Source organism: Equus przewalskii, chromosome 32 (assembly GCF_037783145.1).
Source record: "Equus przewalskii isolate Varuska chromosome 32, EquPr2, whole genome shotgun sequence".
NCBI lineage: Eukaryota > Metazoa > Chordata > Mammalia > Perissodactyla > Equidae > Equus > Equus przewalskii.
Genome location: NC_091862.1, coordinates 3,433,222 through 3,458,598, shown reverse-complemented (window position 1 = coordinate 3,458,598; position 25,377 = coordinate 3,433,222). Strand labels below are relative to the sequence as shown.

Sequence of the window (25,377 nt, the reverse complement as noted above, 5' to 3'; positions counted from 1 at the left end):
AGAAGGGTCTCGAGAGGGCTCCGCAATGAGGGGAAGGGATAGGCCAAGGTGTCCCGTCTCCTTGGGCGGTTCACAGTGCTGCACTCCAGACTCGGAGGCAGCTGTGTTCTGAAGCGGGTTCAGATCTGCTGAGCTGCACGGCGAGTCCATTTTGGACCGGGAAGGGGTCATTTCAGCGTCACTCCGACACTGATGGAGACATTGAAGAAAGGCAATCAATTAATTCCTGACCCAGGAAAGATCAGAAATGGGCAAACAAGGGTGATCTTTGTGTGACATTTAGAGACAAATTAGAGGGAACTGCAACGAATAGACTTAATTGAGGGCCACGTCTATTATCTTAACTTGGTTCTATGTCTCAAAATGCGCTTTCACGATTAAGAAACGCCGCTTCACCTGCTCAGAAAGCACAGCGATGAGCTGAGGGTCTGCACACCTGGGGAGGCCCCTGGGCTGGCCCACACCGCATTTGACAACATTGCAATTTCAGGACAAAGGGTCAGACCCAAAGGTCCTCGTGTCCTTTACTCCTTGTCCACGTCCCGCCAGCTCCGCGCTGTCCCTCCACCTGAGGCTGAGGTCTCCCACCGTCTCCAGGACCCCCACCCTCAGGTGAGCCTTTCGCTGCTCCCCTGAACTGATGCTTGTTTATGGAGGCACAATGTCCAAAGAACAGGCCAGCGGAGTTTCTACAGACGGGGTGTGGTGCAAGCATCTTTAGGAGCTGCGTCTCGTAGAATCGAGGGCCTTGGCTTTGCCTAGGTCAGAACCGTGAGGAGGCCTCAGGTGCCATCCGGGGCTTTGCTGAGGAGCCCCAGTAACCACAATGTGGACGAAATTCTGTTTAGATCTCAAGGTTCCTGCAAATCATGAACCCAACCCACACACACTATGTCCATCGGCCCCAGCAGAAGCCCCACTGTGGAGACCAGCTGTGCGCCCCATCCCCGGACCTCTGGGCTCATTGCCACCCCACCGGTGTCCCGGACGTTGTCAGCAGCCTGGTGCCCAGGGCTGCTCTCCCGGGAGGGCCTCAGCCTTCCTCTCTGACCGGCCCGAGTTTCCCTCCAGGAAAGCCGCCTCTAGCCACACAGCAGTCTCTGCCCTCGGGGCCGGGCCTCTGGGGACCTCTATTCGGGGCAGCCCCATAAGACGTGCGTGGTTACCATGCTGACTGATTTTAATCGAACTCACTCAACAACAGTCGTTTGAACAGACCCTACCATGGGGCGAGCGCCAGGCTGGTGTTAGGGGCTGGGGCCCACGTGGGTCTCTCCAGGCCACCTTTGTGGGGACCTACCCAGGACAGACTCTGGTGTGAATTGACTACAAGTTCCACCACGGGATGCATTCAGACTCGGCAGCAACTCATCTCTGCAACTCAGATAGACCCTGGGCATCACTCAGATCAGTGTCTACAGAGTAGTGGTCTCATCTGGGGATTTTGAACCCACGGGCAAGTCTGGAGAGTTCTGGTTGCTACAGCTGGGAGAGGGAGGTGCTACTGGCCTCTGGGGGTAGAGACCAGGGATGCTGTTAAACATCCTACAATGCTCAAGATGGTCCCCCACGAGAAAGAGTCATCCAGCCAAGAGGTCAACAGTACCACGGTAGAGGCACCCGGCTACAGCCCATCCCAGTTCAATGGCTGCCCTGTACGCCTGGTGAGAATGTGTCACAGTTCATTTAAAGGTTTCGTTATTAATTGACATTAACTTTGTCTCTGGGTATTTGCTAAACAGAAACAGCATCAACTTGCATTTTTTTTTAATATATATAACATATGATGGCATGGGTATTTCTGCTGGATAGACTTCTGGAAGTAAAATTTCTCGGTAAAAGGGTATACACAATTAAAATGTTGACGGATTTTGCCAAAGTGACAACATATTGCACCAACTGCTCTGTGGACAACAGTGCATAGGAGGGCCCACACCTGTACGACCCTGGACATTACTGATATCTATACTATTTGCCACCATCATGGGCAGAAAAATGGTGCCTTGTGTTTTAATTGCATTTCCAGCTTCTCACACAGGTGGCGCCATGTCGGGACACCTCTTCCCGGCCTCCGATGAATTCATGTCATTACCTACCACCCTCATCTATGCTCAGCACATACAGAAGTACTAGTGACAATGATGGATTATTCTACCGGACTGTGGGAGGAAAGAAAACTGGGCAAGCGGACAAAGATTTCAGTAGATGCGTTACCTGTGGAATTTTTTTTTTCCTCCCCAAAGCCCCAGTGCACGGTTGTATATCCTAGCTGTTAGTCCTTCTGGTTCTTCTATATGAGCCACTGCACAGCATGGCAACTGACAGATAGATGGTGTGGTTCTGCGACCAGGAAACAAACCTGGGCTGCCGAAGCAGTGAGTGCCAAACTTTAACCACTAGGCTGTCAGGGCTGGCTCACCTGTGGAATTTTTATTTATTTTTTATTGAGGAAGATTAGCCCTGAGCTAACATCTGCTGCCAATCCTTCTTTTTGCTGAGGAAGACTGGCCATGAGCTAACATCTGCTGCCAATCCTTCTTTTTGCTGAGGAAGACTGGCCATGAGCTAACATCTGTGCCCATCTTCCTCTACTTTATAGTAAATCTCTACTTTATATGTGGGATGCCTAGCACAGCATGGCTTGACAAGCAGTGCCATGTCTGCACCCGGGATCCGAACCGGCGAACCCTGGGCCGCCGAAGCAGAACGTGCAAACTTAACCACTGTGCCACCGGGCCAGTTCCTCACCTGTGGAATTTTTAAGTATCTGATTACCTTGTAGGAGAATAACCAGTGAAAGGCAACCGTGGGAAATCACTTTGTAAAGAGTTATTTTGAAAGTGAATTAATACTTAGCGAACATTCACGGAAATCTCAATTCTAACATATATCTTGAGATTTCTTAACTAGAGAAGGATTAAATGAGAAGCAGATTTTCAACTGTTCTGTCTGTAGTTTCCCCCCAAAATCAAGGGAAGGAAAAGTGGTAGAAGAAAGTGCCACTGTTTTGTGTAAAAACAGGGGCTTTTAGAAAATAGCTTACAGTACTCGGGCAGTGACTTTGTGTTCTGGAAAGCCCTGGAGCTCGCACAACATGTGAGAGTATTTCCACCCCTGCTTCAGGACCTTTCACTGTAGGTGAATTTAGGAAACCACATAGCCAGACTGGAGCCTGGTGGAGAAGGGAGGGGGCCGCGCATCCCCATGTGGCGTGGGGCTCACGGGGGTCTTACCCAGTCGGTTGCACGGGTTCCGTTTGAAGAGGGCTCTGAGCAAACTCTGGGCCTCCAGGCTGAGGAACTGTGGCATGCCCAGCTTGGCTCTGAAAAACAGAGGTGGCTTTTAGGATGAGAAGGACGAGCCCTAAAATGACCAGAGTTTCTTCAGTCCTTTGCAATCCTGCTCAGTCAGCATCAACAGACAAATCTAAGTGACCCAGAACAGGAGCACCCAAACTTTTGGCTCTTAGGGCCCTTTCATGCCTTAAAAGTTACCGAAGGGCTTTGGTTTATGTGGGTTGTATCTGTGATGTTGACCGTATGAGAAATTGAAACTGAGAAATTTTTACAATGGCTATTTAATAATTCATTTAAAAATAATAAAGCCACTAAAAAATAAACAATAACAATCCCACTCACATAATATTTTTAATGGAAACTATGTTTTCCAAGACATCAACAGCAGTCTTTCCCAAGGAGAGTGGCATTGTTCTCACTTAGGAATCTCTCCCTGGTCTGATAGGAGACTGCTGGATTCTCTTATCTGCCTTTGCATTCAGTCAGCTGCAATACTATGAAAAAAATCTGGGAAGGGAGGACCTTGCAAGCGCCTGGAGGGGCTCAGGCCCCCAGGGGTCCTCAGACCACCCTTTGGGAACCATGGGACCACAACTGGATGCTGCTCCCTCAGAAAACACTGTCACTCCCAAGTGACCAGTCACGAGTCCACACCTGGGACTTAGGGACTATTCTAGCTGGAGGGAATTATTCCAGCTTGAGAAAAAGCAAAGATCTTGTTCCCCCTTAAAATGAAAAGAAACAGAGTTAATCAGTACAAAAATAAGACAAACTACAGATGTCGCCCACAATGTAAGGTCACTTGATACAGAAAGACACCGATTAAATCCTCGCCACGGGGCTTCCTCCACTAATCTCTCCTTCCATTAACAGAATGATGAAATTTACAAAAACTTAATTTATAACTTCTTATGTGCCTCTTGATTTTATAAAAGTCACCTGTCCATTTGCAGGGTTTGAGAGAGCTGGTCATGAGGACAAGCAGCTTTACGGTTTCTCCTTCTGCTGCAGTAAGTTCTCTCCCTCGACTTGGAGTTCACCGTCTACCTGTTTCTGGGGCCACTTCCCCACTCCCGTCCATTCTCCTCTCTCCTTCTTCCCTCCCAGATCTCTCCCTTCTGACCTCTTGCTCAGATGGAGTCTGCTCACATTTAAGACATTATAGCAAGACCTGCACTGGGTTTAGACTTCTTTCGAGGATTCTAAGAACAAAACCCATTTGCGGGGTAAGTGATTCTTCATGAGAATTAATCAGAAAATTATGTTTGCATTCAGTCACATGGGCAATGTGATTCCTGCCGACACCAGGCAGGAGAGCTCAGGTACCTGCACGAATGGGGTCACAGGAAGAGAAGGGATGGAAACCGCTGCCCCTGCCTTCTCCCTGGAGCCCCTAAGGCCTCTGCACTTCTGAATCTGTTAATTTGCTTCTGAAGGTCACCAATCATCGCATCTAAAAACCTGCCATTGGACAACTTAATTTTTACTGATGGAAACCTTTATCTATGGTAGAGGAGTTCATCAGAGTCACTTGGTGAACCCATTCACAGTTGGCCATTTACTTTGCCCACTCTAATTAAAAGGCCAAGAATGCTTATTATCATTATTGCTAATGCCTACTTAACAATCCTAGTTCTCAAGACTGAAGCTCTTCAAATCCAAAGGTGCTAACAAGCACTGGGGTGGATCCCCAAGGGTGGGTGTCTCCTACTCACTTGAGGATGAGGGCCATGGTCTCCTTCCTGTCCTTCCCCTGGAACGGCAGAGACCCCGTGAGCATCTCAAACTGCAGAGCAACACAGACAGGGAGAGCGAGTGTTCAGACTGACCGGATTCAACAGTAGAGAGCCCCAGAATCAAAATGCCACAGAAGTCATTTATCCATTCAAAATCCTGATCAATTCAGTGTAGGCGTTGGCCGACGTGCCTGATGCACATCCGTGAACTGAAATGCCTCAAGGAGCTCCAAGTTCACTGGGGAGATGGACACACGATAAACACAGTAAATAATTCATCTCCATGGAAGGTGAGAAGGTGCTAGGTGCTGCGGAGAGAAGAAATACGCAGGATGCTGATGGATGGGAGGGGACGGCAGTTTGGGCCACACATCTTCACGGGTGCTGGTTGAGGACCCTGTCCTTCTCTGGTGGGTTGTTGGGAGGGGCTGAGCGAGGAGGAGGAGAGCTGACCTGTACTAAATGCTCATATGTATCAGGACAGGGTGGAGAGCCGTCTGCTCACCAGGGCGGAACGGCCCCTGACTTCAGTCCATTACCAACATCTGGCAAAAACAATATGGCACCAAGAACTTCTCCAATACAGGCTGCCACACACCAAAAATACTAGGTGGACGTCGGCCAGGATGGAGCTTGCGATAAAGGCAGGATTGGGGAGTAGACTTTCCTGAGCAGGGATTTCCTTCCCACCCAAACAGCCCTGATTACAGGGCTCTGGAAGCAGTGGCCTGGAATCACAGAATTTACCGAACAACGTGCACATCGGACCACTTCTGAGGAAAGGAACTGGGGCGGCAGCCACAGCAAATCCTTTTCTTCCGCAGAAGATGCTGCATCTAACTGAAATGCGCTAAAGTGCGCATCCTCCCAGGGTCCTCATGTCAGTTACATGATAAGAAAGCAGCCTCAGTGCAGGAGTTTATATGGTCTTATTCAATTTCCCTGGTCCTGATTCTTGACTGCATATGTCTCTGCCCCTTTTAAACTTATCTTCCAGTATTTTTCCTCTGCATTGTGAAAATCTTGGGAAATACATCAAAACAGAGAGACCAAAATAATCACCCATTATTCCATTACCCAAAGATAATCGCAATTAGCATTTATTTCCTTCTAGTACTTTCTTCAAGTGTATCTTTCAAACATAAATAAGGTTTTATATACTAACTTTTCACAGAATAATATAAAAACTTCAAATGATTATTACAAAATCTTTGTAATATCACTTCATGTGTGGATATGCCAAAATATAATAGTTTACCTATCACTGGACACTTATGATGTTTCCAATTTTCCACAATTATAAATAATACTGAAATGTACATAAAGTTTTCCTAAGATGTGGAGTTATCCTAATGATAAAACTAGGAAGGAAATTACAAGATTAAATAAATGAATGGATTTAAGGCTTTATTAGTATTAATTGGTCTACTTTCTGAAAGCAGATTTTAAAAGAAATTTAGAAATTCCTGCCCGTTCAGATGTTGAAATGCCGCCCTATCAGGTTAACATTCGCTGACCATCCCATGTGCGCCCATTAAGTGAAGACTCACAGAGCAGACAGGCCGCAGGCAATCAATCAATATATAAGCAATAAAAATCGAGAGTAAGAGAGTCCAGACGAGAATCTAAAAATAGACAAACATAACTAAATTGCAAGGCTAGAATGTTGACTACAGATGAGCTGTTCAGCTGATAAAATAGGACGAAAGTTTGTATGTTGATCATACAAATTAAAATATCTCTTAAAGTAGGTTCATATTAGCAAAGAAAATTCCCTGACCATTTTGGTTCTTCTCTTCTCTCTTTCTCTCTTCTCTTCTTTCTTTCTTGAGTCTACTATGAATGAAATTCCATTTCAACAAAAATGCTTTCTGGCCACGTGACATGAGAAAGCTATTACTCGACTCTGGCCATTTATCTTTGCTATAAAGATGGTGCCCAACCTGCCATCTGTATATTATCTAATTATTTATTATAGATCAACCAATATCTTGCATGTATCCATTCAGTGATTACTTTAAGCTTTGACTGTGGCTCTCTAACGATCAGGGTACAAATCCTTTGTGCTTTTCTCTCTCCATCCCCTTTTTGCGTCCACATTGTTTCATCCCATGCAATTAGCTACACAGTGGGAGGTCCTGAACCATTTATTAACATCCAACGCAATGGCATACATGGGTGTTCAATAAATGCTTCTCGATGATGAAGATGACGATGGTGGTGGTGGTGATGACGATGAAGCTATTTATTTTTTCAGCCTACCCCACTCATGGTACTTTGGCTTCACTTCCAGCCCCCTTAAGAGTTCCCCTTCTGTCAGATGTGGAGAAAGATCATTTCAGCATTTCTGTTTTGAACAAAGCCGCTCAGGAATTTCTCTGTATTTAGGTATTTCATTAAATCAGTGTATTACTGATGAGCATCCCTGGGACATTACATATAATACGTGTTTTTTTGCTCAAGTGTTGAACAATCCCGAGACTGACCAACATTTCCAGGGCAAACTGATAAAAGTCATAGCTCATTGTGGGGTCCCACATTCAAATACACGTGCTGGGGGGCACCCCAAGTAATACATTCACAAATCAGCAACAGGGCAGGCCTCAGAAACGTACAGAGGGGACCAGATGAGGTGCGGGTGCAGCTTCACTGTGAGCAGTTACGATGCTTCCAGGAAGATGAATAACTTGATGAATTTAAAGCAGTGGTTCTCAACTGGGGACAATTCTGAGACATTACCCAATGTCTGGGGAGAGCTTCGATGGTCAGGACTGAGGGCGTTGGGGGGTGTTGGAGCGTACGGGACAGACTAGCCAGTTCACACCTCTTGAGCACTCACCATGTGCCACGCATACTCGGAGTGGGTTAGATGTCTACGCCGACCTGATCCTCCAACAGCCTCAGGAGGAACGTGTGGTTTTCAGACCCTTTCACGGGGGTGGCCCCTGAGCCCTGACCCAGCCACATTTGTCACAGCACTGTAAGAACGACTGGCCAGTCACCTGCGTGTGAACGCCCACACATGCAGCACCAGTGGTTAAGAAAGGCAAGGAGAACGTGAGGTGGTCTCACGTATGAAACAAGAGCGATCAGGAGATGTTTACAAAAATCTACAAAACACAACCCAAATATCCTTCTAAAAACTGATTTTCAGGGGCCGGCCCTGTGGCCAAGTGGTTAAGATCAAGCGCTCTGCTCTGGCAGCCCGGGGTTTGCTGGTTCAGATCCCTGGTGTGGATCTAGCACTGCTCATCAAGCCACATTGTGGCAGCATCCCACATACAATAGAGGAAGATGGGCACAGATGTTAGCTCAGGGTCAATCTTCCTCAAAAAACAACCCCCCCCCCCAAAAACTGACTTCCAGACAAGGGGGGAGATGGGCTGGTAATTCACTATCACATGGAGCCCAGTCTTATCTGTTTAAGTTCTTTTCCCATTATAAGTACCTAACTTCAGATATTCAATTTTTTTTGAAGAAGATTAGCCCTGAGCTAACATCTGCTGCCAATCTTTCTTCTTTTTGCTGAGGAAGACTGGCCCTGAGCTAACATCTGTGCCCATCTTCCTCTACTTTATATGTGGGACGTCTACCACAGCATGGCTTGACAAGCAGTGCCATGTCCGCACCTGGGATCCGAACCAGCCAACCCTGGGCTGCCGAAGCGGAATGTGCAAACTTAACTGCTGTGCCACCAGGCCAGCCCCTGGATATTCAATTTTGTTCAAGGACAGAGATTTCCTCCCTCAGTGTGAGGTGTCTTCTTTCGAGCTCTGTGGAGGGATTCTCAGATGGATTGAGATTCCATCCGTGGATTCGCAGATGACACGGGTTTAGTTCCTCGATGAAGACATTCAAGGAAAGGATGGGCGTGACCCCTCAGTTGTGGATACGTTCCCTTCATGGTCTACACCTTCTTCAAAAAAGCCAGTGGAGGGATCCTTATAAAGACAGCATGCTCTAACCTCATCTCCTCCCAAGGCTTAGCTAAGATGCCGCACTAAAGGCCCCACTGGACCCCTCTCTATGGCAAATGGGAATTTGGAAGTCACTCCTGGTGCTGCCCAAGGACGTGTCGCAAGCAACAGTCTCGACATCTGCCTGCAAGCTGGTTACCGCGTGCTGTCAAGAGGGTCAGGTGGGCAAGGACTCAGGGAGAAGGGGTTTTTAGAGCAATGAGGTGATTTTAAAGCAATCTCTTATGCTCTTTGAGCCTTGTTTCCACTTCTGTAAACAGAAAGAATATCTTTCCTCTGTAACTTAAAGATTTTTTGGTTCAATCAAATGTGAAGGTGCTTTCTAACTGTGTGTTGTACAGACTCAATCTGTCATCACTGGGACACCCACTTACTCCTCCTTCACGCTAGTGAGTGAGATAACAGTCCTGGAACTGGCGCCATCCACTTCCTCAGCTGTCACGAGACACTGAACGTGGAGTCCTTTAGACTAAAATGACTGGACTATTTCAGCAAACAAGTGAGAAGTGCCCTGTGCCCAGAGAGAAAGGTGGCTGGACAATTCCCGTGTGTCAACCGTGCCGGACAGCAGCCGCAGCAGGCCCCCCTTCAGTAAAGCATGGAGCCATCTCACCACGTCAACACCAATCTTCAGAGCCTTCCCAGAGCGCTGTGATGGGAAGGACAGGGGACCCAGGGAAGAGGTGAGGGCAGGGGAGCCCAGGCGCCTCTCTGCTTTCACAGTCGTGTCAGCCCTGCATGCGGGGCACAGACCTTCCTGGGCACGGGCACTGCATCTGTGCTGGGGACCACAGTGACGGTCACCTGGTACTTAGGAACCGCCCTGTGCCTGGGAGATGCTGGCAGAGATGGATGTTCACAGCATAAGAGGCCAGACGTTGTAACAGCAACACATTAAAGTGCCAAGCAGACATGAAACACAGACCCATCAGCTCGGCCGGGGGCAGAATTAGAGAAGGTTCCAGAACTGACTGTGCTCTCGTCAGGGAGGATGTGGAGGGAGAAAATTGGGGAGAAGCTTGAGGAAAGGAGATCAGCTCAAAATAAGTCCTATTTCTTCTTTTCTTGTCCCTCTTTGTTTCTCTATCTCTGGATTTCTTCTCTCAATGTCTCTCTCTCTCTGTCTCTCTCTTGTGTGGGTGTGTGTAGTTGTTTTTCTTACAATCTTTTTTTTTTATATGTCTTTGCTGTTCTTTTTTTCCTTTCAGCTTTTCCACTTATTTCTTTAGTATCCAATGATTTTGACCAGAAAAAAAATTTTAAGGTATATTTTATATTTCTATATACGTGTATATATATTTTATATTTGTATATATGTATATTGTATATATGTGGGATAGATTTTATGGTCCATCATCTTATATACAGAAACAGATTAGAGGCATATCATCTTCTCCTTTCCCTTAGAAACCTCACAAAACTAAATCAGGCGACCTTTGACGGGTGTGCGGTTTTGGGTGCAGTTTTCTCTGCTGTGTCGGCTGGCCAAGACAGCCCTTCTCTCCAGTCTCAGGCTGGCCTCTTGTTCTTTTAAACACTGGTTACACCGAGATACACGTGGCAGCAATTTGTGACTTTAGTTCATCAGAAAAAGGGTGACCTGGAGAAAGGCTGTGTGGTCATTCTCAACCCCAGTTTATCCGCTACCTGTCATCTTTACGGGCTTTGGGTTGGATTCAAGAGGAAGCGATAACAGCTGGAGGTCACCCAGGGAAGGACAGAGGGAGTGTAGAGATGGGAGGCAGCAACAAGATGAAGCCTGGGGTCCCCTAAGGGAGCCCACCTTGCCCTCCAGAGGAATGTGCTTTTCAGCAAGGTGGGGGCTTAAGAGGTGGAATTGCTCCTGAAGAGGCAGACCTGGAACCTTGGACCTATAACCCAGTGTCAGGAAGGTGACATCAAACTTCCAGTATAGGCTGCAGCAGGTACCATGAGGCGGACCACCCCCACCCCCACCAAACACCCTCCAGACAGGGAAACACAGGAAACCACACATATGGATCGGCAGGGCTGTGATGCAAAAATCAACTTGTAGAGAGCAAAGCTAATGAATTGTCTCATTAACATATCTAAAGAAGGACCATTCAACCAGAAGGTGAGCAGAGCAGGAAAGAGTCTAGCGACAGCTGTGGGGGGCTTATCTCGGTGGTCTCCAGCATGGAGATGGACTGTCTCTGAGCAGATGCCATCAAATGCCTGAATGATCATCAACACAATAGACGTCCCCATCATCCTCTTTGCTAACATTTATGGAGCCCTTATAATGTTGCAGACTTGTTTCAATCACTTCGCTTGTATTAACTTGTTCAATTTGCTGTGATTCCGTTTTACGGAGCAGCCTTCTCATTATAATTTGACTTTCCTTGTAGGTGGCTGACACAGGAGAGAATGTGCTGACCCCGGAGACAGGGGCACTCCCACCAACGTGATGAAGACATCTCTTGTCATAAATCTGTGAACTGGCCTTCTGGTTCAAGCCCTGCAAGCCGGCCTCCCGAGCTGGTTAATGTACATCTGCCCCCGCAGAGAGAGGTTAGCGGTCTGTGTGCTGACGAGTCGACCACAGCCAACATTTCTGAGCCCACAGGGCCGGGACCAGAACCTAGAGACCAAGTGACCACTGCTCCACGAGTCCTCCTGGGTACCAGGCTAATTCTCTAGGCAACACCTCTGGACCGTGGGTACAGGACGCAGCCCAGTGGTACCACAGTCCGGGGATGAGGCGTGTGGTGTGGTGGGAAGAGAGCTGGCCTGGACACTGATGGAAGCTGGGTATGGAATGCACATGGCTGTGCCCAGTGCTAGCTGAGTGACCTTCATCAAATCTACTGAAACTCTTGTGGCTCCAGTTTCCTTGTTAAATGCCCACAATGGAGGGCTTTGGACAACCCTAAAGAGTCACGATGCTGCTCACCCAGTGTCAGATTCCATGGTGTCAGAAGTCTGGTCTATGCTGAGGGCTTGGTGAGCACGGAGGGGCCGTGAGCACAGTGCCCGGCTGGGAGGATGGGCAGAGTGAGAGGGCGCAAGGAAGGGAGGAGAGGAGGGGCCATGTGGGGATTGGGGAAACGGAGCCCACACCATTTCTCTTATGACTACAGAATACCCTGTCTAGACGGTGTTCCGTTCTATGCCCTATCTTTTTGAACACATGATCTAAAAATTCATGTTTCTAGATGTCGATGTAAAAATACTTAATTTCATGTATATTTTGGCTCATGTTAATTTTTATGACTCAGAGGGAAGATTTTGTGTTTGAAACAAGAAAAATATCTTTCATATGGAAATGGTTGTATGCCTTAAAATCCTCACGTTAAATCAGTAAGAGCACTAAGTATAAAAAAGGTTTGACTCTTCACACATTGGCATCCTTATTTGAATCCCAGTTCCGTTTCCCGATGATGGAAGTTTGGGACGGACAGCGAAGGAGGCTGCCAGGAAGTGCAAGCGTCAGGAATTTGGGGGCCTCCTCCGTGTCCTGAGTCACATTAACGGGCACTGGTTGTCTACATTTCAAGCCTTGTTTTCCTCGGGTCATTCCTGACCTCTGAACCAACCCGGGGATGGGAAAGTTCACGGGGAACCAGGACAAGCGGCACTGAAGAGGAGGGGGGGCCATTACCATCAGCACACCGAAGGACCACCAGTCTGCGCTCTGCGTGTGTCCTCGCCGGTTCACCACCTCGGGAGCCATGTATTCTATCGTCCCACAGAATGAATAGGCTCTCTTGTCGTGGTCGATGGCCTCCTTACTCAGCCCGAAGTCTAAAGGTGAACACAGCACACAGCACTCATCAGTCTTAGAGTGGCCTTCAGGACCATTCCCACGCTGACCCCTAACCAATGAGCTTCAGCGTCACTGACGTGAACTCTGCCTGACTGGGCATCCTTCTCCTACCCACTCTGTTTGGGAGCAACAGAACCCTCCTGGCATGCAGGCGTCATCATGCCCACGCACGCTGGGCAAAGCCTGGTAAGTTCCCCAAGTCAAAATCCTTTAGGAACCTGCAAATTCAGGACTGCCTTGTAACAATATCAAGAAGTTGTATGTCTTAGTGACCACGTGGATCCCCCGGGAGATCCGTTTGTTAATAGAGACACTCAGGTGGAATGTGGAGCTCTGACGCTGCAGGTCAGCGGGCCCGGGATGGAGAGAAGCATGTGGTGATAGGAAGAAAGGTGCTGGCTCTGAAGAAAAGGACTGGAAAGGTGTTATGGGCAGAAGGCTACTTGGGAAAGAGGTCCCTGGTTGGTGAGGCACAAAGGGGAAGAAGACAAGTCTGATAAGGATCTTAGAGCATTTGGGGGGGCATGCAATGAGCATCGTCCCATCTACTCCCTCCTGAAATCTTCAGTCAGCTCTCCCCTCCTTCAGTGCCTGTGCGTTAACGCACTTTGTGGATGACGGACACAGTGAACGCATGGGTTCTACGATTCCAGCACCTCTCTGTGAAAATAAGGATGATGTCACTTCCTTCCAGGCCATGTGAGGATGAAGCATGATCGCAGGCTGACTGAGAACAGCAAACACCCTCGGAGGTGTTGCTCACTCGTTGCTTAAGTGACTTGTTTGCACATTAGGGTCTTGGGAGTTTGTTTGTAATTTGTGCCTGGCCCAAATGACAAATTATTGCATATTATTAACTTGAGGTCATGCATAAGCAACAGAGACCATGATAATTAGGTCAGAGAAAGCCAAAATTCTATAATACTACAGATAAATTTGACATGGCAGCTCCATACTTATTCCAGCTACGGCTGCACACGCGTGATTTAGAGAATCACGCACAGACCCTCAGTCAGCAGAGAAAACTTGTAAAGAATTAGCAGAATGTGAAATCTCCACAAAATGCCACAGGGACACTTCCCGAAACAGCTCGACCAGGTGCAGAAGTTAATTTTACTTTCTCAGCCTGAAGGGTTTAGTTTCTTCTGCTGTCATAGGTGTGGGAAGGCACAGAGACATCAACAACAGAGCAAACCAGAATCAGCACGGGGGCGCAGCTCCCAAGAGCTGCTGAAGAGGCCACAACTGTTGATCAAGTGACACTGCAGGTGTCCCAGAAGCTGTCCTTCACCTGTCAGGAGCGTGTGGTCTCGAGGCTCTGTTAAACGGAGAGCCACAATCTTGTGTCCGAATTCACGAGAAATTTGAAGAGTCTGGCTTTGCAACATTAACAAGCACTTAAAAATATTTACTGACATTTACTGTCAGCTACTCTGTGGACTCCGCAAGACACTGGGGACCCAGGAGGACCGGGAAACCTGCTCTTGAAAAGAGAGGGTGTGGTGACATGCAGCTAAGTAACCGAGCAGCTGTGAGACTGTGTGGGGGACGCGGAGCAGAGATGGGGAGGCCTGGGGAAGAAGTGGCCACCGGGGTAAGCAGTGAAGGTAGAACGGAGGTCGACCAGGTGCCCCAAGCAGGGATGGCTTCCTGACAGAGGTGAGGAGACAGTGTTCATTCAGGGATGGACATGCGGGAGCGGGTGAGTGCAGAGATGGGGCCAGGATCAGGTCAGCGGGGTGGCCGGCAGAAGGGCTCCGAGAGACATCCACATTCCAACCTGCAGAACCTGTGAATAGGTCACCTCACGTGACAAAGAGGGCCCTGCAGGTGTGATGAAGTCAAGAACCGTGAGATGGGGAGGTTATCCTGGACGACCAGGTGGGCCCATGAAGCACAAGGCTCTTATGTGGAGGATGCGGCTGTGAGCCGAGGGATGCGGGCAGTTCCTAGGGCCTGGAGAAGGAGAAAGAATTCTCCCCTGGAGCCTCCGGAAAGGGACGCAGCCCTGCTGACACCTGGATCTCAGCCCTGAGAGACTGACTTTGGACTTCCGGCTTCCAGAACCATAAGATAAGATAACAAAACAAAGATAAGATAAGTGTGTTGTTTGAAGCCACCAAGTGTGTGGTAATTTGTGACAGCAGCAAGAGGAAACCAATGCCAAGTAGGCGTCATGGAACTGGAGGGTAAGCTCTCAGTCTGGTTGAATTTGGTGGTGATGGGAGGCACCTGGGGTTTCAGTAGGGAGACTGGTCCCTCGGAAATGATGAAGGCAGGAAGGGTATGGCGGTGACAAGGACCATGGGGCTGGAAAGTGCTAAAGTGAGATCACGGATATTTGCCCTAAGATCAGGGCTGTGCGTCGAGATTCTTGGACACAACATCCAGTGATGCTGAGAGTCTGCAGGGAAGGTACTAGAAGGGTCTTAGGTCAGAGGAGAGAAGGAAAGGAGGGCCCACCTGGGAAGTCTGAGCATTTCGAGATGCTGTGAGGACACACACCAACATAACTAGTCCATAGTTAGGAGAAATCAGCCAACTCAGAGACATGCATCTAGAAGGCCGGTGTGATAACACCTTTGGCTTTGAGTGGGTCCCTGGAATGACCAGGGCTGAAATGAGGTCACCGAGGGAGACTGTCGTCTTTTACAAACCTGTGATCTTAATATGTCCCTCTTCATCCAGGAGGATGCTGAAAGAAAGAGGAAGAAAAGAGATGATTTAAAAGAGACGAGACATGCTGGGGGGGTACGTGGACCTCAGGGGGACACACCCAGGGCCACTAGGGCCGCAGTCCCCAGCCGGGGGTTCCTCGAGCTCACAGAGGTGGGCTTTCAGACTACTGTTTCCCTCGTCTGCAGCTCCTGCTGAGTCAGGAGCGTATTCAGATCCACGGTGTCTGGGGAGGCAGAGGGGCTCCCTATGTTCTTGTGTCTGGTTAACCAGGCAAACGCAGGGGACAGCACATTTGAGACCTTCTTACACCCACCGAGAAGGTTCAGGAATCTTCTAGACGGTCCTGCGTGAAGAACAGGACTGGGAGGGTCCAGGATTGCCCTGGCCTGTGGAGACCTGGAGCCTCTTGGAGGGGATTTTTCTGTACCCAGGCAGGCCCTTGCTGGCCAGAGGCCTGGCTCCTTCTCCCCCGATCTTTCTGTGAGCCCTGCCCTGGCTCTTGGGACCAACCTGACCTCTGGGGAGGCCTGTGACCCCTTAGGCCTCAGCACCAAGGAGCCTTGGGGCTCTGCCGCCTTCATCTTGTTATAAGATCTGGTCCCACGGAGTCCCTGCCTTGCTCGCTGGTCCAAGCCCTACTCACGCCAGCGTCTGACTCCAGATGCCCGGGCAGGGAGCGGTGGCCTTGCTCCGCCCACCTGTGGTAGGGCACAGCACACTCTTCACTGGAGGGAGCAGGGAGAGTGTGCAAGGGGCGGATACCGGCGAGCACCCCAAGACGCTATCAACCCTCAGGGCCTGGGGCTCCTAACGCCCCGGTTTCTCTGTTTGCTGTAATTAAGTCCCACTGCCCCAGCTCCTGGGAGGCAGCAGCCCAGCCCTAAAGAGCCCAGGGAGTGGACTGGAGCAAAACCAAAGCAAGGCTTTCAGGATTAATATGTGATACCCCAAAAACCCTAGGAGAGGAAGGAAGCGCTGACACCTGCGACCCCGTGGATGGACCTGGAGGACATTATGCTGAGTGAAAGAAGCCAAAGGATGTAGGATTTCACTTACACGAGGCTCCTAGCGCAGTGCAGTTCACAGAGACAGAAAGCAGAGGCGGGTGCAGGGGCTGGAGAAGGGGGCAGCGGGAAGTTAGCGTTCAATGGGACAGAGTTTCAATTTTGCAGGAAGAAGAGAGCCGGGGAGATGGATGGTGGGGACGGCTACACAGCAATGTGAACACTCTCCACACTGCTAAACTGGACGCTTCAGAATGGTTAAGATGCTAAATTTTACGTTTATCTCACCATGGCTTAAAAAATCTGCCATGGGATGAAAAAAGATACCTACAATTTAATGGAAATGGGAAGGAGAGAGTTACAGCTTATAATTAAGATGACAATTTGTAATGAAAGTGGCAAATGTTCTTATCTTCACTTTTCAGTCATACCTAATCTTTGCCCAGAAATGAGCAACTTTCAAAATTAATTCCTTATGAGTCCAAATTAACAAAATCTTTGCCCTTCAACGCTGCAATTGCATATTACTATTTTTAGCTGTAAAGATCCTTTTGACCTTTAACAAGAGAGAGACCCAGGGGGCCCAGGGCTCACCCATGAGCATGTGGCTGAGTTGGATCTGAAATCTGCCTCATGCTCCCGCTCTCTTAAGGAGATGCTGTAGTTAATAGGATACTGTTCTCTCTGTGGGGACACTCAAGAGAGGGCCTTTTATGATGATTTAAATGTTTATTTAGGGGCCAGCCCAGTGGAGTAGTGGTTAAGTTCGTGCGCTCTGCTTCAGCGGCCTGGGGTTTGCAGGTTCAGATCCCAGGCACGGACCTATGCACTGCTCATCAAGCCAAGCTGTGGTGCCATCCCACCAACAAAGTAGAGGAAGACCAGCATAGATGTTAGCTCAGGGCCAATCTTCCTCACCAAAAAAAATTTTAAGAAGTTTATTTACATGTTCAGCTGGTGATGTTCTATCATGCTGGTGGTTATGTCAAAGCCACGTGTGGTACGCTCTTCCCTCTGGTCACAGGCGGACACACACTTTGCATCACGCATGTACATAACATGACCTGGTTTCTGGGCAAACCCAGATGCTTCCCATAAATGACTCCACATCTAATACAAATGGCTGGAGAGAGAGTTTGTGTTTTCCTCAGTTCAGTGTGGGTGAGAGTAAGGATCTGGAGCATGGGTGAATCCCACTTCTGAGCCCTCGGCCATGAGGTCTTAGTGTGGCTTGGGTCCCACCAGGTCCTGCCTGTTCCAGGGGCAGGTGTAGACCTCAGGCTCAGTGGGTGGTATGATGCGCCTCCCAGGACAGTGAATAGTGAGTGAGGAAATCAGGGACCCTGTTTAGGTCAGCCAACTGGACCTAAAATCGCATCCACTAGATTTCTACTTTTTCAAGTGGATAAACTCCTAGTTTTTGTATCAGCTCCACTCAGAAAATACAAGAAAAAACCTGAAATGGGAAATCTATTCTTTTGGAGGGACTTTATTTCTTTAATTTAGAGTAGATTAGCAAAATATCCTAGAAATAACATTACAGATGATCATTGCTAAAGATACAAGAATCTCGCTTAGGAATCTGGTGCCACTGTCTTTCAGAAAAGCTCTCAGAAAAGCTCATCTGACTTGTCAGCTAGAAATGGGCCTGTTGAAACAGTTGAAAGGGTTTCCTAAATCTAGAGGATGATGCAGAAGAGACAGAAAGGGAAGAGAGAAAGTAGCTTGGAGGTCGCCATGTCTGAGATGTTCCCAGTGGCAGGGTGAGCCCAACCTACAAGAGGGAGGCAGCCTCATGGCAGGGAGGGGCAGTGAATATAGAAGGGGGAGTAGTGGACAGGCTTCCTACGTGCCCAGCCTTACATGAACAGGAGGGACATGGGCCCTGGCCCTGCCTCCCTCACAGTTGTCATGGGCATTAGGTAAGAATGGGGTGGGACCATCCCCTACAAATGAGTGTAAGCCACACCTGTGTCTGAGCACCTTTTCAGGGACAGGCAGGTGGATCTGCTCACCCGCTTTGGAATCCCTGCGTGGGACGTGCCAGCCTGAGGATGTCTCCAGCCAACTTCCTGATGTGCACTGACGTGGGACATAAATACAGAGCAATGGCCACCGATGTGGGCCAGCAAGAAAGGGGGGTGTTGAGGACCGCGCCCTCCTGTTTTCTCACTTACTTCTCAGGTTTCAGGTCTCTGTAGATGATGCCCAGCCCGTGGAGGTGATCTAAAGCTAAGGCCAGCTCAGCCAAGTAGAACTTGACATCCTCCTCAGTAAACATGACCTGGCGAGTGAGAGAGAACAAGGCTGTTGAGCTCATCCTGCGATTGGCTTGTTTTAAAGAACTCTGCCAGAGAGAGAGCACGACTCAGCCCCTCTAAGTACACCCTCGGGTCGGTTTTGCTCTGAAGAAGATCGTGGGGCCCCCCAACCATCCTCTGCTGCCTCCTCTCCTGGAAACATGTGTTCTCTATACAGTTTTAAGACCAGCAAAGGAAGACGAGCCCTTCTTTGCAAAGATGCCTTAATTAGCCTTGTGAGCGGAGCCCTTAGATAGAGTCCTCTCCACCCCATCCCTCTCGCCCCCACAGATCATGCAGCTCTGGAGTGCTTTCTGGGTTTATATTTTAATATGAGTGCTTCCGATGTGAATTCACCACATTTTAATACAAATACCTAAACCGCACTGTGAAGGCCCAATGAGGAGCCGTGGAAAATGCATCTCAAATCTCATTCCTTCTCCCTCCAATTTGACATCTCCTTGGCTGATGCAAACCAGTAACTGCTGGTCACCCAAAGTGGGATTAGTTCTACTAAATACAACACACAGATGGTGTAGATTCAGCGGGAGCGCCCCAAGTTGGGGGAGGCTGGTTGGAGAGGGCACGTGGGGTGTCAGGGTCCACGGGTTGGACACTCTGATTCAAGGAAGCTAATCATACACAAGGCCACAGTGCCCGGCAGACGTCACGGTCATCGTCTCATAGTGACATTTGCCTTTCCCCAGGGGTGTCAGAACCAGCACATCATTTTTTACAGTCACCTTCTAGGAAGGCAGATGGTGATCAGAAACCATTTTTGACATTCATCATGAGAAATCAGCTTCACAGAGACCAGAAGCCCATATCATCACTGAATTCTCTCTGAAGGCGGACACATGAAAACTCACTGCCTAATCAGAAGGCTGCCTGGTAGCATGGAATTGGGATGATGGCAGTTCAGAGAATTGAAGGATGAATACGTCAGACTGATGCAGAGGGAGTGCATCCATTCCACAAAAAGGATGCTTCCCCACGGGGCAGGGACATATGCCCCATGGTCCTGGACGGAGACATTTGGGTGCTGCCGACCCTCGCTGCCCCTCCGGCCACTGGGATCTCCTGTTCCATCTTCCACACTCAACCAGCACCTTTCCTGGTTGGGTGTTTCTTTTCTCAATTGGTTAATTTATTGGGTGGGCTTACTTAGAGTCAAATTCTGCTGGCTGGCAAATTCTCTTTCATCTGATTTATCTATCTATATAACCAACATGGGCGTGTCTGCAGTTTACTGCTCTGGTGCAACTGTAATTGTCCACTTGTCCATGTCTTAGGGGACTTCTCAGTGTGTCCCCAAGTACAGCTGACAAATACTGTCTCCATAGAAATGAAACACCCACTGATGTGAGTTCTTGAAGGCAGTTAGTATAGTGACCGACATGTGGAAGGATGTTGTCCAATGGACTCACTGAAAGAGAGAACGAAAGGAAAATCCTTTCCACGTGTTTCCATGAACTCCAAGAATCTGGGGCGCCCATGCCTGATAACTTTCCTTTTCCTCTGAAATAAGGGTTTGATGGGAGACCCATATCTCCGTTGTGAGGCGTGACAGGGCTTTTTGCTAATTATTGTAGCCTTTTGGTCAAGAAGCCCAATAACTGTGTCATACTGGATGCTGGACAACACCAAACCCAAGGGCTGACTTCTTGTAGATGAGAGGGGCAGGCGTCAGATCAGTAGATATCGGATGACAACTGGCAGGTGTCAAGGACTCGGCATCTTTGGAAGTGTGAGCACAGGCAGGAGGCACGTTAAACGAGCAGACACCTGCTCCCACAGGGACTTGTGTAGAACTTGGATCTGATCTTTCCAGCCCCAAGCTTTCAACCTATATTGCGAGGAGCCCAATATATCAGCTGTGCCATTGCCAAAGGGAGTGTCTGAAAACAGGGCGAGGGCAGCCCGAGGTCTCTGGGACACCCACCCGGCTCCACCTCAATCTACTGGTCACTTCAGAATTTCCTGCAGAATGGAGGGATCACCTGCTAAAAAGGTGGGAGGGGGAGAAAGGGGAGAGGACAGTTGGAACCCACTGTTAAGAGTCCAGTGAAAACTGCCATGCTGGGGTGAGGGCCAGAAGGACTGGAACCTGTCCTGTGCGTGGTAGTAACACGTGCTGTCTTCATCACCCTCTGTTCTGGATAAAGGGACACCCCCACCACCCTCTGTTCTGGATGAAGGGACATCCCGCCATCCTGCACAGAATCATCAGGACTAAAGCCCAGTATTCGAGTTGCCATGGGCAGAATGCTAGTTTTTTCCATCCCATGAAGCAGAGAGCTCTTCAAGTCAATTATGGGCCAGACAGCTTTCATGTTGCGCTGCCTAACATTCTGGAAAGTTCCATGTTAGGTAGGGTAAGGTCAAGGATAAACTCTAGGGTTGTGAAGCGGCTGGTGGTCATGGAGACCTCATGTCTGAAGACCCGATTAGAGGCTTCCGGAGCAGCTCCCAGGAGGCGCGGTCAGCGTGTCAACAGCATCTTCCTACACGGCAAGCAAGATACTGTGAAATAAAGTCTTTCCCAGTGTTTCATAACTGAGTTTCCATTGCCATCTGCTCTACAAGGGCAGTGAACAGAGTGCAACGGAAGGTTCTAGAGCTTCACAGGGGTCTTCGGAAGAGTCAGTTTTCTCAAGACCTTTCAAGGACAACGGATTTCTTCTTTGTGCAACTCGTGTGACTTCTTTAAAACGAATACACACACACACCCCCCAACACCTCCCACACCAAACACACACACTGCACACACACACCACACATATACATGCATGTGTGTACACACATACACTCTCAAACATATCACACAGTACACCCAGAGGCAAATGCAGACATACACACGATTCCCACGCACCCCACATACCCCACGTACGCACACACCACATACCCTCCTCCCCTCAGCGCTCTCTATCCCTCTTTGTCCCTCGGGTTCTAGACAGAAACCCACAGCCTGCCGCCTCCTGGAGGGCTGCTCACCTCTTTGGAGAGCCTGGTGAAGAGGTCCCCACCCCGCAGGAAGTCCAGAATCAGGTAGAGCTTTCCTTCCGTCTGAAAGGCTGCGGAAGGAGAAAGAGTTGAGCGTCTCGGCCGTTAAGGAGGTCCCCTGGGGGACATGTTCCCTTGGGTTCCGTCTCTTTGCAGCGCAAAAAGCTTGTCTCTGTCTCTCTGTGACTCAAATAATACTGTGTAGTCTGTGATGCGGGGTCATTTCAGAAACGGGACCCAAACCGGTTGGAGACAGCTTCCCGGGCAGAAACCAGGGAAAGGGAGCGGACGGTAATGAGCTCTGTCTCGCTCACTTTTTTTTTTTTTTAAAGATTTTATTTTTTTCCTTTTTCTCCCCAAAGCCCCCCAGTACATAGTTGTATATTCTTCGTTGTGGGTCCTTCTAGTTGTGGCATGTGGGACGCTGCCTCAGCGTGGCTTGATGAGCAGTGCCATGTCCGCGCCCAGGATTCGAACCAACGAAACACTGGGCCGCCTGGAGTGGAGCGCGCGAACTTAACCACTCGGCCACGGGGCCAGCCCCCATCTGTCTTGCTCACTTTTATTAAAGAGTCTGGAGATTTTTTTCTCCTTTCTTTCTTTTTTCTCCCGTCCTTCCCTCCCTCCCTCTCTCCTATCCTGCCTTCCTCCCTCCCTCCCTTCTTTCTTTCCTTCCTTCCTCCCTTCCTTCCCTTTTTCCTTTTTGAATCACAAAGGGGATTGAAAGATACAGAAGAGAGAAGTATTTGGATGTTCCCACTTGCTCTCACTATCGCCACTATTAATACAGGGCTTTGGGTTCAGCTGGGTCTCACTGCAGAGTCGGCTTTTGCTGTGGGTGCTTGGTGAGGCGCAGGATGACAGCCCTGACCATGTCTGGACAGTCTCCTCTCCTTTCAACAGAACTGCATTCTGTAGGACTCAGGGTTCAGGCATCAGTCATCTGATTCCTTCTTGGACGGCGGCATTGGTGACCGGCTGGCACGGCTACTCGTACTTCATGGCCCTGGGGTCTGGGTTTGACGGCTGTGTGCCACAGTGATAGTGCGTTGCTTGTTTCAGCTCTCGCCCACCACTCAGCAAGGGCATGCCTGCGTCAAGAGGGGGCTGCACGCCATGTGAGGGTCAAGAGAAACCACTCGCTCTTACTACTGGATGGTAGTTCAATGTTTTGATGACTTATCATCTGCCGTCTACTTTATATACGTAGGGAGGATGGCTGGAAGGGGTCCTAATATCCCTTGGTCCTTGAAAACTTTTAGTTTTCTAAAAGTAAGTCCTAGAAGCATTATCAATGTTGGAGTTTTAGAAACGTTTGGCTTCTAACCAGAAAACTCTTTGTCAGAATGGTGAGAACTGAAGCCTGGATTACATGCTCTATCAGAGCCTTGAAGGGCAGAAGGAGAAGAAGTGTCTTCTGATCAACCACAGAGGCAACAGAGGGGATGCCTATAAACATCTTTGTAAGATGCCCAGTTCTTAACTTCTTTAGCAAAACACCCTGGAAACCAACTGAAATGACACCCGGGATTGGATCTGACACCTGTGAGTCAGCAGCGGTGGAGGCAGCAATGTAATGGGGGGGGGGCAGCCTCCCAGCCGTCCGCCGTGGGACCAGATCCCAGGACACCTGCGCACAGGCCTGGGGGTAACGGTCACCACCCGGCTTCCGGCAAGCTCACATCCATATTTGCTTTTATTATTTGTGAAACCAGAGGCCACAGAACTTCCCCACAAGACTGAACAGTTGTCTTAGTAATATCAGAAATTAGCCAGCAAAGAGCTAGAAGTCTCCGCTCTCCTACCTTCGGGCGCGTGTTTATGCCTTTGCTGCCGATCTGTGTATGTCCCACGACAATCTCCCACCATTCCACCCTCCCCTGGTGCCTTTGAAACAACAGGCACAGTTTCCTTCTGTTCTTTCTGTACTGGACTCACATCCCTTACTCAACTGGGTAGTAAACTTTAAGGCAGTCTGGCACGACGCTGGAGTTGCCATTTCATTAATCATTTTTAATTTGAAGATTTCACTATTGCTTCTCTGAGGACATAAAAAGGCAGAAAGCAGGGGGCTGGCCCGGTGGCGCAGCAGTTAAGTGTGCATGCTCCCCTTCTCAGTGGCCCGGGGTTTGCCAGTTCGGATCCCGGGTGTGGACATGGCACGGCTTGGCAAAAGTCATGCTACGGTAGGTGTCCCATATATAAAGTAGAGGAAGATGGGCATGGATGTTAGCTCAGGGCCAGTCTTCCTCAGCAAAAAGAGGAGGATTGGCAGCAGGTGTCAGCTCAGGGCTAATCTTCCTCAAAAAAAAAAAAAAAAAAAAACAAGGCAGAAAGCAAGCTAAGAGGATTTGTGTGGCACCACAGACATGTGGCCTGGGGTCCATTATGTGATCTGAGCCTCAGTTTTCTCTTTGGGAAAATGGAAACACTTATCTACCCGGAAAGGAAGTTTTGAGGGTTCAATGAGCTATGGTCTTTAAAATGCTTGAAATATGGGATTTGCTTAAAATGTAGGGCGTGTTACCGTTCTGGTTGAGAGAAATTATTGGGTGATAAAGCATTTTATTCTGAAACAATACAAAAATGTGTCACAGATTCATTCCCATGTAGGTCAAGAGACCGTTTTTTTTTTATTTTAGCACTTTATCAATGACGATAATTTAATTAATGATAACATAGAGCCCCTCGGAGTAGGTCTTTGAGATGAAAATCACGTGTCTTGCTCCCTCAGAGAAGAAGAAGGCAAGAGATTAAGGAAGTAGGAGAGGAGATAACCCTCCCCAGACAGGACTGACGTTCTGACATAGGGAGGGTTTTCATCTGATTATTCTTTTTCCTCAATTTCCTTTGTTTTGGGGAACGCTGCCCTAGGTTCTCTCAAAAGTAGGTTATTTTTTACGCTATTTACCATAATGAAGCTTGACAATGAAAGGGTGATTCACTTCTGCCAAAATGTCTCTCTCCATCTTTGATCTCACTCGGTCCCGAACTGCAAAACAGGAAAACGAAGGCTTTCAAGAGGAGGAATGAGAGTTCTGGAGAACATGGAATACAAAACATCAGATATAAACAATTCCCCCAACTGATTGTTACAAAAATTTTCAAACACGTACAAAAGCAGAAATAATGATGATTATCCCTAAATCCTCCACTAGACTCAAGAATTGTGTTAATACATTTGTGCTGTCTCCACACATACACACATTTTGGTAAAAAATCTGACAATAAATTGTCCACACAATGCCACTCGATCCTTGGGTGCATTTGCACACAGCATTTCCTAAGAATAAGGACAATCTCTCACATAACTAACATGACTGCCACCTCTAAGGAAATGAGCAATCATTCCATAATATCACCCAATATCCAATCCATATTCCACCCCCGGCCCATGTCATTGACAGCTGCTATAATTTTTTCTAACCTAGGATCCAGAAAAGGTTCACACATTATATTCGGTTGTTATCTTTCTCTATTCTTTTTGCTGCTAGGATAGAAGAGTTGCACTTCTTTTCTTCTCCCTGTGCTTTTTCGTAGACTTTTCAATAAGTGCAGGCGAGCTCTCCTGCAGACTGGTCCACTGGGTTTGTCC

The 25,377-nt window shown here is 48.6% G+C and overlaps 1 protein-coding gene across 9 annotated transcripts in view; it reads right to left on the bottom strand.

The window, feature by feature from the left end:
• Positions 1 to 25,377, bottom strand: part of RPS6KA2 (ribosomal protein S6 kinase A2) — a 368,603-nt gene that overhangs the window by 54,747 nt on the left and 288,479 nt on the right. For all 9 annotated transcript variants that reach the window (XR_011535604.1, XR_011535605.1, XM_070603175.1 and 6 more), the window contains 7 exons: positions 24,694 to 24,774; positions 21,774 to 21,853; positions 18,657 to 18,763; positions 15,454 to 15,491; positions 12,632 to 12,774; positions 5,012 to 5,082; positions 3,234 to 3,322 (listed from right to left, as the gene is read on the bottom strand). Coding sequence is in view for 7 of the 9 variants with exons in the window: in XM_070603175.1 (XP_070459276.1) it covers positions 3,234 to 3,322; positions 5,012 to 5,082; positions 12,632 to 12,774; positions 15,454 to 15,491; positions 18,657 to 18,763; positions 21,774 to 21,853; positions 24,694 to 24,774 (609 nt within the window). In the remaining 2 variants the exon portion in view is untranslated. The remainder of the gene's footprint in view (positions 1 to 3,233; positions 3,323 to 5,011; positions 5,083 to 12,631; positions 12,775 to 15,453; positions 15,492 to 18,656; positions 18,764 to 21,773; positions 21,854 to 24,693; positions 24,775 to 25,377) is intronic.